This window comes from Vipera berus (assembly GCF_964194415.1).
Source record: "Vipera berus genome assembly, chromosome: Z".
NCBI lineage: Eukaryota > Metazoa > Chordata > Lepidosauria > Squamata > Viperidae > Vipera > Vipera berus.
The window spans coordinates 31,671,373-31,686,932 of NC_138205.1; the positions used below are offsets into that span (position 1 = coordinate 31,671,373).

Here is a 15,560-nt window from a genome sequence, read left to right on the forward strand (position 1 = left end):
AGTAAAATTGGCCAATAAAATGATTTAAAAATTAGGGTTCAACCTGTTCTGGAAAGGCTAATGGTTTCCCTAAAATAATAATAATAATAATAATAATAATAATAATAATAATAATAATAATAATAATAATAATAATAATAATAATAATAATAATAAATAATAATAAATAATAATAATAATAATTGTTTAATGCCATCTGCACTGTTCCTGGTAGAAACAGTTGTTAGATGCATAGCTTCATGGCTATGCACCAATTATAGCCATTCTTGAGTTGGTCTAACTTGATAGTAGTTACTGATACTTTGATGATGTCAGGATTAAATTCCTGCAACATGATTGGTTGGGTTTCCATAACATTCCTAATAATTGTAGATTGAGCATAATGTAGTCATTCATGGAGAAGGAGAGAATTAATTTTAAGCCTTAATTTAAGCCTTTTGAATTAAGCTGGCCTTACTCAGATTTTTTTTGGCCACCCTATAACAGTAAGAAGTGGAACAAATCTAAATTTTCATTACAGAACTCTTCAGGAGAATCTTGGGAGAATAAAAGTCTCTAGTGATGATTGGCTGCAGCTCTGAAACCAAACCTAGTTCTGCTCCTCTGGCCTGGGGTATAAGCTGGTGGCACCATGAAGTCTTGCCTTGCACTTGTAACACTCCAGCATGAGAATTCTGTCATGAAGAGCATCTGAAGTCTAGTTGGGGATTCACAGCCAGGCCTTTAACTGGTCCACATATTTAACTTGGAATATTTTTGCCAAATTTTTCTGGCCCAATTTAAAATTTAATTCAATTCAGAGTCAGGCTATGCAACGTGTTCACTGTTGTATTGTACATTTATTTGGACTTTTAACCTTATTCCTTCATTCACATATGTATAACCACTCATCTTACATAGTGACTCTGGGCAACATACTTAGTAATAATCAAAATACGTAAAAACATTAGAACAACCAGTTTGGATTAAAATATAAACAAGATAAAACCAACACAGCAGTGAGCCCATTTCATTAACCAACACATCTCGCTATCTACCATAATGAGATCCACAAGTTAGCTGATAAAACTGTTTTAAGCATCTTCCAATAGTCAACACACCCTGACAATAGGAACCACACAATATGCCTATTCTGCCAAACCTGATGGGACAGGTAGAAAGACATTCCTCAAATATCTCAGTGCTATGCAATGTAGGGCCTTATAATGAAAATCTTGAATTGGATCTAGAAGCAAACTGGCCACCAATGTAGCTCAAATGGCAGAGCTGTAACGTGCAGATCTTGGAGCACACATCACTGCATTTGGGTCAGCTGAAGTTTCCAGATATTCTTCAAGGTTAGCCCCATGTAAATCATATTATAGTAGTCTATTTGGGAGGTGACTAGGGTAAGAGTGACTGAGAGTAGAGCCTCCCTATCCAGGAATGGAGGCAAATCTTCCAGGAAATGGTTTTATGATTGTTGTCTTTTTATATTGGTCCACTTATTTTGGGAAAGTCAGAATATATATTCTTCTATACCACTTCAAAATTATGAATCTTCTTCTCTTTGTGCTTTAATTTGTCCTTACTTTCTATGATTTTCAGGGAGGGCATCACGCATATATTTTCATTATTCATTTATTTATGAATAGTGAAATCATGTTTATATTATAATTATTGATATTTGCTAATTAGTCTATTTTGCTTAAATTGTGATGAGTTTGTTCTGTATTTCACTACTATTTTGGCAGCTTTAAACTTGTCTTTCTTTTTATGATGCCTCTACAATCATTAGGACATTCTTTTTACCTTGTTATATACATGAGGCACACTCCAGGTTGGGCATTTTCAAAAGCCTGCAGAAGTAATCTTCACTTTGTATAGAATGTTTTTTTTTAAAAAAATTCTGCTCGAAATTTCCAGTTATTTTTAACTAAGATTTTTTCTCACCAGTATCATAAAAAGAGTCCTCATAGACAAAGCATCTGGATTTTGTATAACTTTATTTTAATATGTGTGTTTTGTATGCTGGTCTCTCTGAATGCATACTTTCTGCAGATAAATGTTGAAACAAATATCCATGCTTTTCTCTTATTTGCATTTTGCAGATAATTTGCATATATACTGTATATCCTGGGGCATTTGTTTAACATTTAGAAAATGTGCATGCAAGTGCACTGATTATATATGGGTTCAAGAAATAAAAAATAGGTTAAGTGTTATAGGGAAGATTGGGAAATTGAAAACTGATCCTGAAGGTGGCAGTGGCAAATTCTGTCTACTGTGTTGTCCAGAAATGGATGGCCATATAATCAGTCACAAGTGATCCAATTGGCTTAGGGGAATTTTTACTTTACATGCATAAAAACATTTGACCAAATGAATTTTTTTTTCAGTTCTATAAAAAGATTTTTTCCCCCTCTAATGTTCTTCATTTGCTGCTTTCATTGCGTGGATTCCTAAATTATTTTTAAATTGTATGATCACACCCTAACTAAAACTAAAAAAAATTGCAAGATCAGTTCATAAGTAGTAAAGTTTTGGAGAGGTCCTTGCGACTTTAGCATTCTCAACTAAAACCTCAGTTTTCAGAATTTCAGCTGAGAACTCTAAAATCACAGAGATGAACGTCCAGCATGTTACGAGAGCTCACTCACTGTTATTTTCAGCATAAAATAAGCAATTATCTATTGTTATCAGCCACCATGTGACTATTCAGAAAACAGAATTTAAGATTCAAAGGCAGAATAGAGGATCAAATAGTCAATAATAGTTAAGTTTGGAATTTATGGAAGACAAACTTCCATATCATTCCAGATTGTGATACATAGTTTAGCCCATGACTTGGCAATGCTTAAAACTTGAAATATTTTCCACCTGAGGTACCGTTTTAATGAATTGAAACCACAAGGGCAACTAATCTGTCTATAAAGTGGGAACTTGGATGACTATTGATTAGGTTGGTAGAAATCTTTGTGATGCAATCAACTCTTAATGGGAGATTGGACAGCAAAGCGATGATTAATTAACAAATCATTTGTCCTTCTAATTAAGAGGAATGGGAGGAGTATGGGGGGACTGCTTGTTGATGTATATGGAGTATGTTGAATCACCAAGAAAAGATGTACAGGTAGTCCTCAATTTACAACTGTTCATTTAGTGACTGTTTGAAGTTACAACAGCATTGAAAAAGTGATTGTTTTTCACATGACCATTGCACACCCCCATGATCACGTGATCAAAATTCAGACAGTTGCAGTGTCCCAGGTCTTGTGATCCCCTTTTATAACCTAACAAGCAAAGTCAATGGGGCCGTTTTTCCCATTTCATGTATTACAATGCCAGCTGTTATCTGAATCCAATATGTTCTTCAACAACATATCATAGTAACTTCTGTTGGATGAAATGTACTTTTGAAAACTTTAGAAAAGTGATACTGAGATACCAAAATAGTCTTCCATCAATACTTACATATTGGCTATTCCATTCTCTTGATAAAAGTGAAGTGACAAGACAGACATGTTTTCATGATGCCTTCATCATAGTCCATGCTGGCTGGAGCTGCTGGGATTGTGGTTCAAAACCAATTGGGGACCACAATTTTTTTCCACTAAGACAATGGAAGTGGCAGTTCAATAAATAATAAATATTGGCTAAATTATAATTTTTATATAAGCCCAAATGGGCAGTGTGCTGGCTCAGTTTTTAAGATGCTGAGCTTGTTGGTTGAAAAGCTGGCAGCTGAAGTTTGAATGAATGAACCTTTATTTTCAAAATACAACATGTATACAGTGAAATTGGCTGAGCCTCCCTTCGTGCCCCCACCACCACAACTCACAGTGACAACAAACCCACCATCTTGTTACACCATGTGAGCTAATTGCACAACACACCGGCCTTGCAAGTCCATCATACATAGGGTTATTTCCTGTTCAGGAGCCTGACAACCCATGGATAGAAGCTGTTCTTCAGCCTGTTGGTGCGGCTGGCTATACTTCTACATCTCCCACCCGATGGTAAGAGAGTGAAGAGGTACCGACCAGGGTGTGAGTTGTCCCTGAGAATTTTCCTCACTCTTCCAAGGCAGTGGGCCCTGGCAATGTCATCCAGTGGTGTCAGGGGACAGCCCACAATGTTTTGTGCTGTGCTCACCACCCTCTGTAATATCTTCCTATCCATGGCTGTCAGGCCAGCATACCAAACCACAATACAGTGTGAGAGGACGCTCTCTATAGTAGACTGGTAAAAGAAGGTCATTAGCCATTGTTCTACCCTGTTCTTCCTCAAGACCCTGAGGAAGTGGAGTCTCTGTTGGGCCTTTCTGGCCACCTGGGTTGTATTGACTTTCCAGGTAAGATCTTCACAGAGGCAGACTCCCAGGAATTTAAAGGAGGAGCCCAATGTAAAGTGGGGCAGGTTCCTCTCTTTTCCTTTGAAAGTCTAGAACCATCTCCTTTGTCTTGCCGATGTTCAGGTTCAAGTTGTTCTCTAAACACCATAAGGATAGTTTTTGTACGTCCCCCCTGTATGCTGTTTCATCTCCACCTGTAATAAGACCCACTTCAGTGGTATCATCTGTGAACTTAATGATCGCAGTGGATGGGTCATATGATACACAATCGTATGTGTACAGTGAATACAGGTAGGGCCTAAGCATGCAGCCCTGTGGCGAGCCAAGAATCACGCAACGGGGTAAACTCCCACCCCCACCCTAGTTCCTGCCAAGCAAGCAGATTGAAAGCATGCAAATGCAAATAGATAAATAGGTACTACTTTGATGGGAAGATAATAATGGTCCATAGTGTCATGCTGGCCACATAACTGTGGGAATGTCTTTGGACATTTCAAGACTCAATGGCCTTGAAATGGTTGTGAGCACCGCCCCCTCTATAGTTGGCAATGACTAGCAGAATAAAGTCTGCAGAAACTCCTTTTTTTTAACCAAATAAAACTTGATAGTTCATTAAAGATGCTTTAAATGAAAATTCAAGCAGTCCTAGCTCATCCTGAGATCATTTTGTGCAGTGAATTCAGAAAAGAAAAACTTGCCCGTATTTTTCCCCATATTTGAAATATTATTAGAGATCCTAAAACAGACATGTCAAACACAAGGCCCGGGGGCCGGATCCGGCCCGCGAAGTGGTTTCATGTGGCCCGCGAAGCCATCCTGGAAACAGTGAGGGAACGGCCCCCACTGCCTTGGCCCTGGCCCAGAGACCCTCCTTTTGCCAGAGACCCCCAGATCTGTCCCACTCCTGCCCAGGCCCCCATAGGCACCCTTGATGCGAACGATGTAGAGCTGGCCATGCCCACACCCAGTAGGCCATACACACTCTAGCCACGCCCACCCAGTAGGCCACACCCACCTGGCCCCTTGAGGGCAACTGCAATGCTGATGCGGCCCTCAATGAAATTGAGTTTGACACCCCTGTCCTAAAAGAATCACAGGCAGGTTCCGCTTTCAACCATTCCTACCAAAAAAGAAAACAATAAATTTGGAGAACAAAACCATTCTCTGGACTTATGTTCCCTTTGACTTTTGCAACCATATATAAACATGAACTGTCAAAGCAATCTATGTATATTATTGAAAAATGTTGACTTCTGTTTTACTTGAAAATACAATGCTTCCTTTAATTCCATATGTTATTTCTAAGCCCTTGATGTTGGTTCTGTCTAAAACAATAGTCATAAGGAAAGGGACTTGGTCTACTATGTGGATGAAGTTTCTTGTATACTGCAGTTTGTCTTAAATATGTACTTGTCCACTCCAATGGGAAATTTCTTATGCTTTTAAAAACATGTTTCTCCATTATACTCTCTTAGGAAGTATATTTCTCCATCATTACCGTCCTACTGATGGCCATCGAAAGTTGTACTTCTTTGATACTGGCTTAGTGACACAGTTCTTAATTCCCTAAGGGTTCATCTAGTTTTCTGATAAATTCCTCCCTCCCTTGGCATGCATATATAGTTTCCTTGGAAAGATAATCAAGGTAGCTGATACAGAATTGCATTGATCAACAAATTATGGGTGAATGATTGAATGAACGTGGGGGAGAGAGAAAATGAGGGAGGGGGAGGAGTCTTCCCCCTCCTTCATTTACTCACTTACCAAACATATAAATCCTGATCGAGAGAGCTGTTAACAGAAGCAATTGCAAGATTCAATTTGAAGATCGCAGAGCTTCAGCATCCCTTCATATCCAGCTTTGCCTTTGTATCTCCTTTTCACAGTGAGTAGCTGGGGCAGGGTTGAGGAAATTCAGTGATAGAAAAAAGTTGTGCCATTGTGCATTTATGGAGTAAATGGACAAGGTTCTTGCTACCTCACATCCCATCTTACTTTTCTTTGTGTGCTTTCCTCCAAGCAGATGTTTGTGTTCCACTGCAGTCAGGATTAGACTGGTTTTAGAAAGAATTATCAACAAATGCTCCACAGGACCAAATTCTTAAGCAGAGTTTGGCAAACTAGGCTAAAGATATCAGTGAACATGATGTTCAGTAGGGTGAGATGGTACATTAAGACAATTGTTAATTTGTTACATACAAATGATAAGTATATGCAGGGCTTTTTTGTCATAGAATGCCCAGAACGGAGTTCCGGCACCTTTTTTGGATGGAACCTTGTAGGGTAGGCAAGGTGGGTTGTATGACATGTGTGAGTTCCGGCATCTTTTTTTTTTTTTACAAAAAAGCACTGAGTATATGCAATATCAAATGATAGATAGATAGATAGATAGATAGATAGATAGATAGATAGATAGACAGACAGAATATACAAATTGTACGTTTCACCAGCAATATCTTTTACTAAGCTTATTATGGGTAAGACAGTTAATATAAAGGTTCATTTCATGCAGAACTGGGAGCATCAGTGTCACATCTAGGGCTAGCCTGGTTTATTCACTATATTTTTTATGAATTTGTCAGTACTATTTGTTTCCTCCTAGATGGTTGCCTCTTTGAAGTCTTGGCCTCTTGTGATTGCCATGGCTCTGTGCATCTTGTTCTGTCTGGGAACTTTTGTGGATGCCTATCCACCTAAGCCTGAGAGTCCTGGAGAAAATGCTTCGCCTGAAGAAATGGCAAAATACCTTGCTGACCTTCGGCATTACATTAACTTGGTGACAAGGCAGAGGTGTGCAAAAGCATGAATGTAGTTTTTGTAGTAGTGGGCATGTTTCATGGGTGATATTTTATGCCATTTGTCCACCTGTGAATGCTAGCTTGATTTATTTCATTTCTTCTTTCTATATTTGCATGAGGTACACAGTCAAACTCTTTTTACCCTATGCAAACACCCTTGTATGTTTATGGTTAACGTATGGATAAGAATTTGTTGTGTGAATCCAAAGAATAGGAGGAATTAATGGAGACTCATTTCACTCAAGCTACCATCTCCAAGTACATTTTGTTAACATTTTTTTCTAAGTAAAAATGTGCAATATCAAATAGGTGAATATATACAGTATAAGGGGTGATGCAAGGCTCTTGTTTGACAAATTATAGAATTTACTTGAACATGTATCACCTTAAATCATGATTATTCAATGGATCAGATTTTAATATCAGATATGTCTAGAAGCTTTGGGTTCTTTTCATGTTGCATCCAGCTTCAGCCAAGTACTTCAAAAAGTATTATAATTCAAATTTCTATCCTAGTAGAATTTACAGATTGCACCCTGGTAAATTTTATATTTGTCGGTTCCTTAATAAGCATGTATGTCAGTGTAGTGTATGCACTTAACAATTACCTTAGTGCATCATTCCTGGTGCAAGAGTGTGCATACATAATGATGCTCTTAATCTGCAGGGACTGCTGTGCTTTGCAGTCTTTTAGGAGGGAATGAGTAACTCAGCTCTAAAATGCCCCATTAGCTCTTTTCCCCCATTAGTGTTGGTTGTTTGGAACAGCTCATTAGCTGGGCAGTGTTGGGCTTCAGAATTTAGTGATGATAGACTAGTGAATGGTCACTAAATCCTGAAGCCCAACACTGCCCAACAGAAACCAGCCATGAAAGTCTTCACCATCTTATTAGCTCTCATCTCTTAGAAACTTAATTGGAAACCAGATCCAGGAGATTAACAGGGAGCACTTGGCTCTCTCAGTTGTTGGTGTTTACTGCTGCATTATTTTTGAGCTCTTCAGTGTCCATGGTCTAGTCATCAACTTGAAAAACTGTTCTTTTTTTTGTGGAGCCATGGAAGAGCAGTGAATTTCTTCCTGTAGAAGCCAATCAAATTACTTTTTCTTGTTAGCAGCCAGACGTCCTAGTGCAACTTATACATTTTCCTCTGTATAAATATCCTTGGATCTTAGAATAAGTGGGAAAAATATAGACGGTTTAGATATGAAACCATTGAATCATAGGGCTGGAATGGACCTTTAGGTCTTCTAGCCCAACACACTGCCCAAGGCAGAAGTCCTTATAACATCCCAGACAAACGCTTTTCTTGGCATCTTCCAGCAAAGGAAGCACATCTTCAGTATAGCTGAATGACTGCTCCTTGCTACCTACCTATTAAATGGAAATATTTCATCAACTTCCTATGAAACTGTGGACCCATTATCATTCAGGATCATTAAAAAGAGTGGAGAAATAGGGGAAAAAAGGGTCTTAAAGAAATGTCCTCTGATTTTTGCTCCGACTAAATTGATGAGTCTCCTACAGATAGACCTCGATTTACAATCCCAATTGGGATCAGAATTTCTACGGCTAAGCAAGGTGGTTGTTAAGCTCATTGCACCCAATGTTGTGATCTTTTTTGTTAAGTTGAATCACTGTAGTTGTTAAATGAATCATGTGGTTATTAAACAAATTTGGCTTCCCTCATGCTTGTCAGAAGCCAGCTGGGAAGGTTGCAGACGGTGAACACATGATCCTGGGAGAGCGTAATTGTCATAAATATAGGCCAGCTGCCAAGTGTCCAATTTTTGATCACATGACTATGAGAACGCTGCAACAATTGTGTTTGTGAGGACTGGTTGTCAGCTAATTTTTTCAGTGCTTTTGTAACTTTGATCACTAAACAAAGAGTTATAAGTGGAAGACTACCTATATAATCTGAGCATTCAGATTTTTTAATCAGCTGTACACCCCAAACCTCAACAGGTGGTAATACTGGGCCAACTTTTTCTTGAAGTGGAAGTTAAGCAGAATTAAGTTTGGGTGGTACTTCAAGGGAATTTCATGGCTATAAACTAAATTGGAAAGTTTTGAAAAATCCCATAAGAAGACAGCGCTTAAGTACTGGCATATTGATGCAAAGAAAATTACATGGGATGCATCACCCTTGAGAAGTCAAGCTTTATCTCACTTTCTCTAAATCCAAGATAGAATTTCATCTGCTAAATGAGAAAATATAGGGCTATAAAAGGCCTGACTGATGCTTAAAAGGTCTTGCCTTAAACTTGGTTGTGCTGAAATGGGTGGTGGACCCCCTGGCTATTAGCAATTTGCAGATGATCAGTAACTAAAATTTATTTAGGTATTTATCTATTTAGTTCATGATTTTTTGTATTTATATCCTGCCTTTTCATCCATCAAGGATGATTAGGGATTTAACAGAACATGACATGTAGAAATAAGATAAAAGCAAGACAATCAAAACACAGTTAAAATACTTTTAAAGTAATATGTTATACTTTCAAAACCTATTCCAGATAATCAGTCCTAGCTGGTAGGATTTTTTTAAATTTTTTTTTGTAATGACAGGGATCAGGTACAAAGGAAAAAAATTTGGGAAGCTTTTCCTCTCCAGGGAAACATTTAGGGGAGCTTTAGTTCAGTTACTCAGTCTTTACTTTTTATAATCAGGTATGGCAAGAGGTCTATTCCAGGATCCTTGATGTCAGAGCTTGTGTTTGGAGACAACAGCAACGCCAGATCAAGGTAAGTCTTCTAAGCAATTCATGTTGAATGGCTGCTACAATCCATTCAATTCCCATTTCTACTTATTAAAAATATTTTGTCTTTACTTCTGTTGACTTTGGCACAGTGAGAAAAAAAAAAGCAAAGATGAGCGGTCAGTTACTGTCCTCTCTGAATTGGTGCAACTCCTAGTATAAAAATTTATGTTCCTCTTCCTCCGCAAGAGGAAAATATACTAAATTTCTACTGCGACCACCTACTTCATAGGCTGCACATTTCTCTGGTTGCATGCAAAAACAAAAACAAACCTAGTTTCTGCAGCTGCAAATCCATCAAGCCACCGTTCACTTTTTAGGCTGCAAGTGACCCCAGAATTCGTAGAGAAATGGATTATCTACAAATTACCTTACAAATTTTGTGGTGTTGCAGGCTTTCAAAGGGTTTCAAAAGAAACACCCCTGCGGTTTCAAATATATGAAATTTGAATAGAAACTGAATCTCCTTTCTCAAACACTGCTTGAATCATGAAATCCAAGAAATTATAGGTTTATGCTCATATATATGCTACCAAACACCAGCAGATATGCCAAAATGTTATGCATTTTCTTCATCAGCCACTCTTAAATGGAAGGGGAAAGTTATTCTGTACAGAAGTCTTTTTCAATCTGTTTCTCTTTTAGTGCTATGGGGACCACAATTTATGATTTCTGTGTTAGCACTGGATTGGATAATACAATTAATGTTGCTAGTTTCTGGGCAAGATCTGTTTAATTGGTATATATTTTAATCTTGTATGTTATATTTTAAATTTGATGTCGTACAGGTGAAACTCTAAAAAGTAGAATATCGTGGAAAAGTTCATTTATTTCAGTAATGCAACTTAAAAGGGGAAACTAATATATGAGATAGACTCATTACATGCAAAGCAAGATAGTTCAAGCCGTGATTTGTCATAATTGTGATGATTATGGCTTACAGCTCATAAAAACCCCAATTCCACAATCTCTGAAAATTAGAATATTGTGAAAAGGTGCAATATTCTAGGCTCAGAGTGTCCCACTCTAATCAGCTAATTAAGCCATAATAATAATAATAACAATAATAATAATAATAATAATAATAATAATAATAATAATAATAATAATAATAATAATAATAATAATTTAATTTCTATACCGCCCTTCTCCCGAAGGACACAGGGCGGTGTACAGGGCAATACAATAAAAATACAAAATACAAAAATTAAAAAATATTAAATATTACAGCCCAATTCAATACAATTAATAATAACACCTGCAAAGGGTTCCTGAGCCTTTAAATGGTCTCTCAGTCTGGTTCAGCAGGAATCACAATCATGGGGAAGACTGCTGACCTGACAGTTTTTGCAGAAAACCATCATTGACACCCTCCATAAGGAGGGAAAGCCTCAAAAGGTAATTGCAAAAGAAGGTGGATGTTCCCAAAGTGCTGTATCAAAGCACATTAATAGAAAGTTATGTGGAAGGGAAAAGTGTGGAAGAAAAAGGTGCACAAGCAGCAGGGATGACCGCAGCCTGGAGAGGATTGTCAGGAAAAGGCCATTCAAAAGTGTTGGGGACTTTCACAAGGAGTGGACTGAGGATGGAGTCAGTGCATCAAGGGCCACCACACACAGACGGATCCTGGACATGGGCTTCAAATGTCGTATTCCTCTTGTCAAGCCGCTCCTGAACAACAAACAACGTCAGAAGCGTCTTACCTGGGCTAAAGAAAAACAGACCTGGTCTGTTGCTCAGTGGTCCAAAGTCCTCTTTACTGATGAGAGCAACTTTTGCATCTCATTTGGAAACCAAGGACCCAGAGTCTGGAGGAAGAATGGAGAGGCACTCACTGCAAGATGCTTGAAGTCCAGTGTGAAGTTTCCACAGTCTGTGTTGATTTGGGGAGCCATGTCATCTGCTGGTGTTGGTCCACTGTGCTTCATTAAGTCCAGGGTCAATGCAGCCGTCTACCAGGAGATTTTGGAGCACTTCATGCTTCCTTCCGCAGACGAGCTTTATGGGGATGCTGACTTCATTTTCCAGCAGGACTTGGCACTTGCCCACACTGCCAAAAGCACCAAAACCTGGTTCAATGACCGTGGGATTACTGTGCTTGATTGGCCAGCAAACTCGCCTGACCTGAACCTCATAGAGAATCTATGGGGCATTGCCAAGAGAAAGATGAGAGACATGAGACCGAACAATGCAGAAGAGCTGAAGGCCGCTATTGAAGCATCCTGGTCTTCCATAACACCTCAGCAGTGCCACAGGCTGATAGCTTCCATGCCACGCCACATTGAGGCAGTAATTGCTGCAAAAGGGGCCCAAACCAAGTACTGAGTACATATGCATGCTTATACTTTTCAGAGGTCCGATATTGTTCTATGTACACTCCTTGTTTTATTGATTGCATGTAATATTCTAATTTTCTGAGATTGTGGATTTGGGGTTTTCATGAGCTGTATGCCATAATCATCACAATTATGACAAATCACAGCTTGAACTATCTTGCTTTGCATGTAATGAGTCTATCTCATATATTAGTTTCCCCTTTTAAGTTGCATTACTGAAATAAATGAACTTTTCCACGATATTCTAATTTTTCGAGTTTCACCTGTATAACATGCCTTATTTTAATTCTGATGTTTCTGACATGAATAAATAAAGAAATTAAATAATGTTGCTATTGATCCATGCAAAATAATCCCAGCAAAAAGGGAATTTGTGCCCATTTGTTTGCTTTATCTGCATGGGACAATGTTTATACAGATTTAGAAGCCTACCAAACCCTAGAGGGTCAAGAATCAGTTTATAATTACATCACTAGCAAACCATTAGTTCAACTTGTCTTGGATATTGTAAAAGGTGGCATCGTCACTTTATTGTTGTCTTTCTTTTCCATAGGTTTGATGATTCCTATATGTGGTGAAGACTTACCCACTTTTGAGTCAATGGAAGACAATCTGCCTCTTTTTAAATATTCCACTCCTGTTGTGTCATTTAACATTTTTTAAAAGCCTGTTCTTTTCCCATTTCTGTTCTCTATCAAATGTTGAATCTTGGGAAATCATCTCTTTGGGGATTCCCTCTGCCTCCTAAATAAAAAAACAACAACAATGAAAATGCTTCTTGCAGGCATAAGGGGACACTGCAAGAAATCTGTGCTGGGGGCAGGTATGGTGTTCAGCCTAGGTTGTTTGAGACAATGTCTGCATTGACTCTCAACCATGAAAGATCACATTATGTCCACTCTTTATTTTATACAACAGTAGATGTGTGTGTATATGAATGTTTGTGTGTGTGTATGTGTGTGTGTATATATATATGTATATATATGCAATGTATGCATATTCAAAGAATTTTCTGCATCAACAATAAAAAAGCAAGTGTAATGGAGAAGAATTTTGTCAGGTGTTTCTTCTTTCTTTGCAACAATTCAAACACAACAAAAAGTCTACCCATTTTTTTTCTACCATGGCCCCACAACATTGCCTTGCCTCAGCTCATACGTGAGAGAGACTTACACCATCTTTCTTCTTTTTCTGGTACCATCCAATAGTAGCCCTAAGGTACAGGTAGTCCTTGACTTATGACCACAACTGGGATCAGAATTTCCTTCATAAATCAGGGGTGTCATAAAGTAAGTCATCACATGATTGGCCCCGATTGTATAATTTTCTTTTTTTAACCACAGCCATTAAGTGAATCACTTCATTGTTAAGCCAATCCAGCTTCCTCAATTGACATTTTTATAATAAACTAGCTGGGAAGGTTGCAAATTATGATTATGTGACTGCAGAATTTTGCAACCCATTGTGCATATAAGCTGGTTGCCAAGTGCCCTAACTGTGATAATGTGACTTCAGGATGAAGATGCAATGGCCATAAGTGTGAGGACAGGTCATAAAACACTTTAATCTACCATCAAATGGTTAGTTGTAAGTTGAGGACTACCTGTATGTAAATTTATAAATTATAAATCCAGGAGACTGTAAGTAAGCATCTCTCTATTGCTGGTGCCTGCATTTTTAGTTGTTCTGTGATTAAAGTAGAATTTCCATCTTATTCTGGTATCATCTGAGGATAGCTTTAAGGTATGTAAATTCTATATAGCTTTGTTACTTGTTACTTTAGAAGGAAGCCAGATGGCTGCTGTGACTTGAAATGAAGGCAGGAGAAGCAGGAGAAGATTAGAGGAAGGGACATGAAAAATAGTAGCCACTGAGTGCCACCTGCTGTTCAGTGCAGGAATTCAGATTAAAACAGATGGCTGTCCAATCTTTCCACATAACCTGCAAAAGGAAGCCTGCCATTTCTTTGAGGCCATAGTCATATACTCATTGCTTTGATCCCCCAGCAAACATTTCTGGGTGATGCATCTACATGCCCTACCTGCACCTCAAGATCAGTCTACAACTGGGGCATATCAAGAATAGTTTTAAGTTTAAGACTTGAACACTGGGCGCTATCTAACAAAATGAAATTCAATGGTGAAAAAAGTAAGGTTCTACATTTAGGCAAGAAAAACCAAATGCACAGGTATAGTATAAGTAGTACCTTGGTCAGTAATAGTAACTGTGAGAGGGATCTCAGAGTCCTAGTGGACAATCAATTAAATATGAGCCAGCAGTGTGCTACAGCTGCCAAAAAAGCCAACACAGGGCTAGGCTGCATTAACAGAGGGATAGAATCAAGATCATGTGAAGTATTAATACCACTTTACAATGCCTTGGTAAGGCCACACTTGGAACACTGCATCCAGTTTTGGTCACCACAATGTAAAAATGATGTTGAGACTCTAGAAAGAGTACAGAGAAGAGCAACAAAGATGATTAGGGGACTGGAGGCTAACATATAAGGAACGGTTGCTGGAATTGGGTATGTCTAGTTTAATGAAGAGAAGGACTAGGGATGACATGATAGCTGTGTTCCAATATCTCAGGGGCTGCTACAAAGAAGTCAAGCTATTTTCCAAACGCCTGAAGGCCGGACAAGAAGCAACGGATAGAAACTAGTCAAGGAGAGAAGCAACCTAGAACTAAGGAGAAACTTCCTGACAGTTAGAACAATTAACCAGTGGAACAACCTGCCTCCAGAAGCTGTGAATGCTCCAACACTGGAAGTTTTTAAGAAGAGATTTGATAGCCATTTGTCTGAAATGGCATAAGGTTTCCTGCCTGAGCAGGGGGTCGGACTAGATGACGTACAAGGTCCCTTCCATCATCATCATCATCAACAACAACATCACCTCTGATTTTCCCCTTTTGATCTCACCTGATCTCATTGTATATAGTCAGTGTGTGGAGTATTGATGCTCAAGGGGAGGAAGTGGGACACAATTCATCCTTCTGTATGTTCACCCATTAAAGATGGTTATAACTAGTTCAGTGCAGTTCTTAGGAAAGTGCTAGAGACGGTTGCTCTATGGAGGATAGAGGAGACTCTCATGGAAGTCGAGCGGTGTATTAGGTTAAAAACCTGGAGACCATGAGTTCAAGTCCTACCTTAGGGAAAAAAGTGGGCTGGGTGACTTTACCTTAGTCACTCTCCCTCAGCCTAACTGAACCTCACTGGGTTGTGGTTGTGAGGAAAATAGAAGGAGGAAGAAGTATGAGGTATATCTACTGCTCTGAATTATTTATAAAAATAAAGGCAGGATATAACTAACTAACTAACTAACTAA

The 15,560-nt window shown here is 38.6% G+C and overlaps 1 protein-coding gene across 1 annotated transcript; it reads left to right on the forward strand.

Moving 5' to 3' along the window:
- Nucleotides 1-6,935: 6,935 nt before the first annotated feature.
- LOC308677162 (goannatyrotoxin-Vere1-like) lies at nucleotides 6,936-13,267 on the forward strand (the record flags this gene model as incomplete). Its single annotated transcript, XM_081343331.1, has 3 exons — nucleotides 6,936-7,123; nucleotides 9,804-9,878; nucleotides 12,782-13,267. 3 exons carry the CDS (start codon nucleotides 6,936-6,938, stop codon nucleotides 12,804-12,806), a joined length of 288 nt encoding a protein of 95 aa, XP_081199457.1. The 3' UTR covers nucleotides 12,807-13,267.
- Between the last annotated feature and the right edge of the window lie 2,293 nt (nucleotides 13,268-15,560).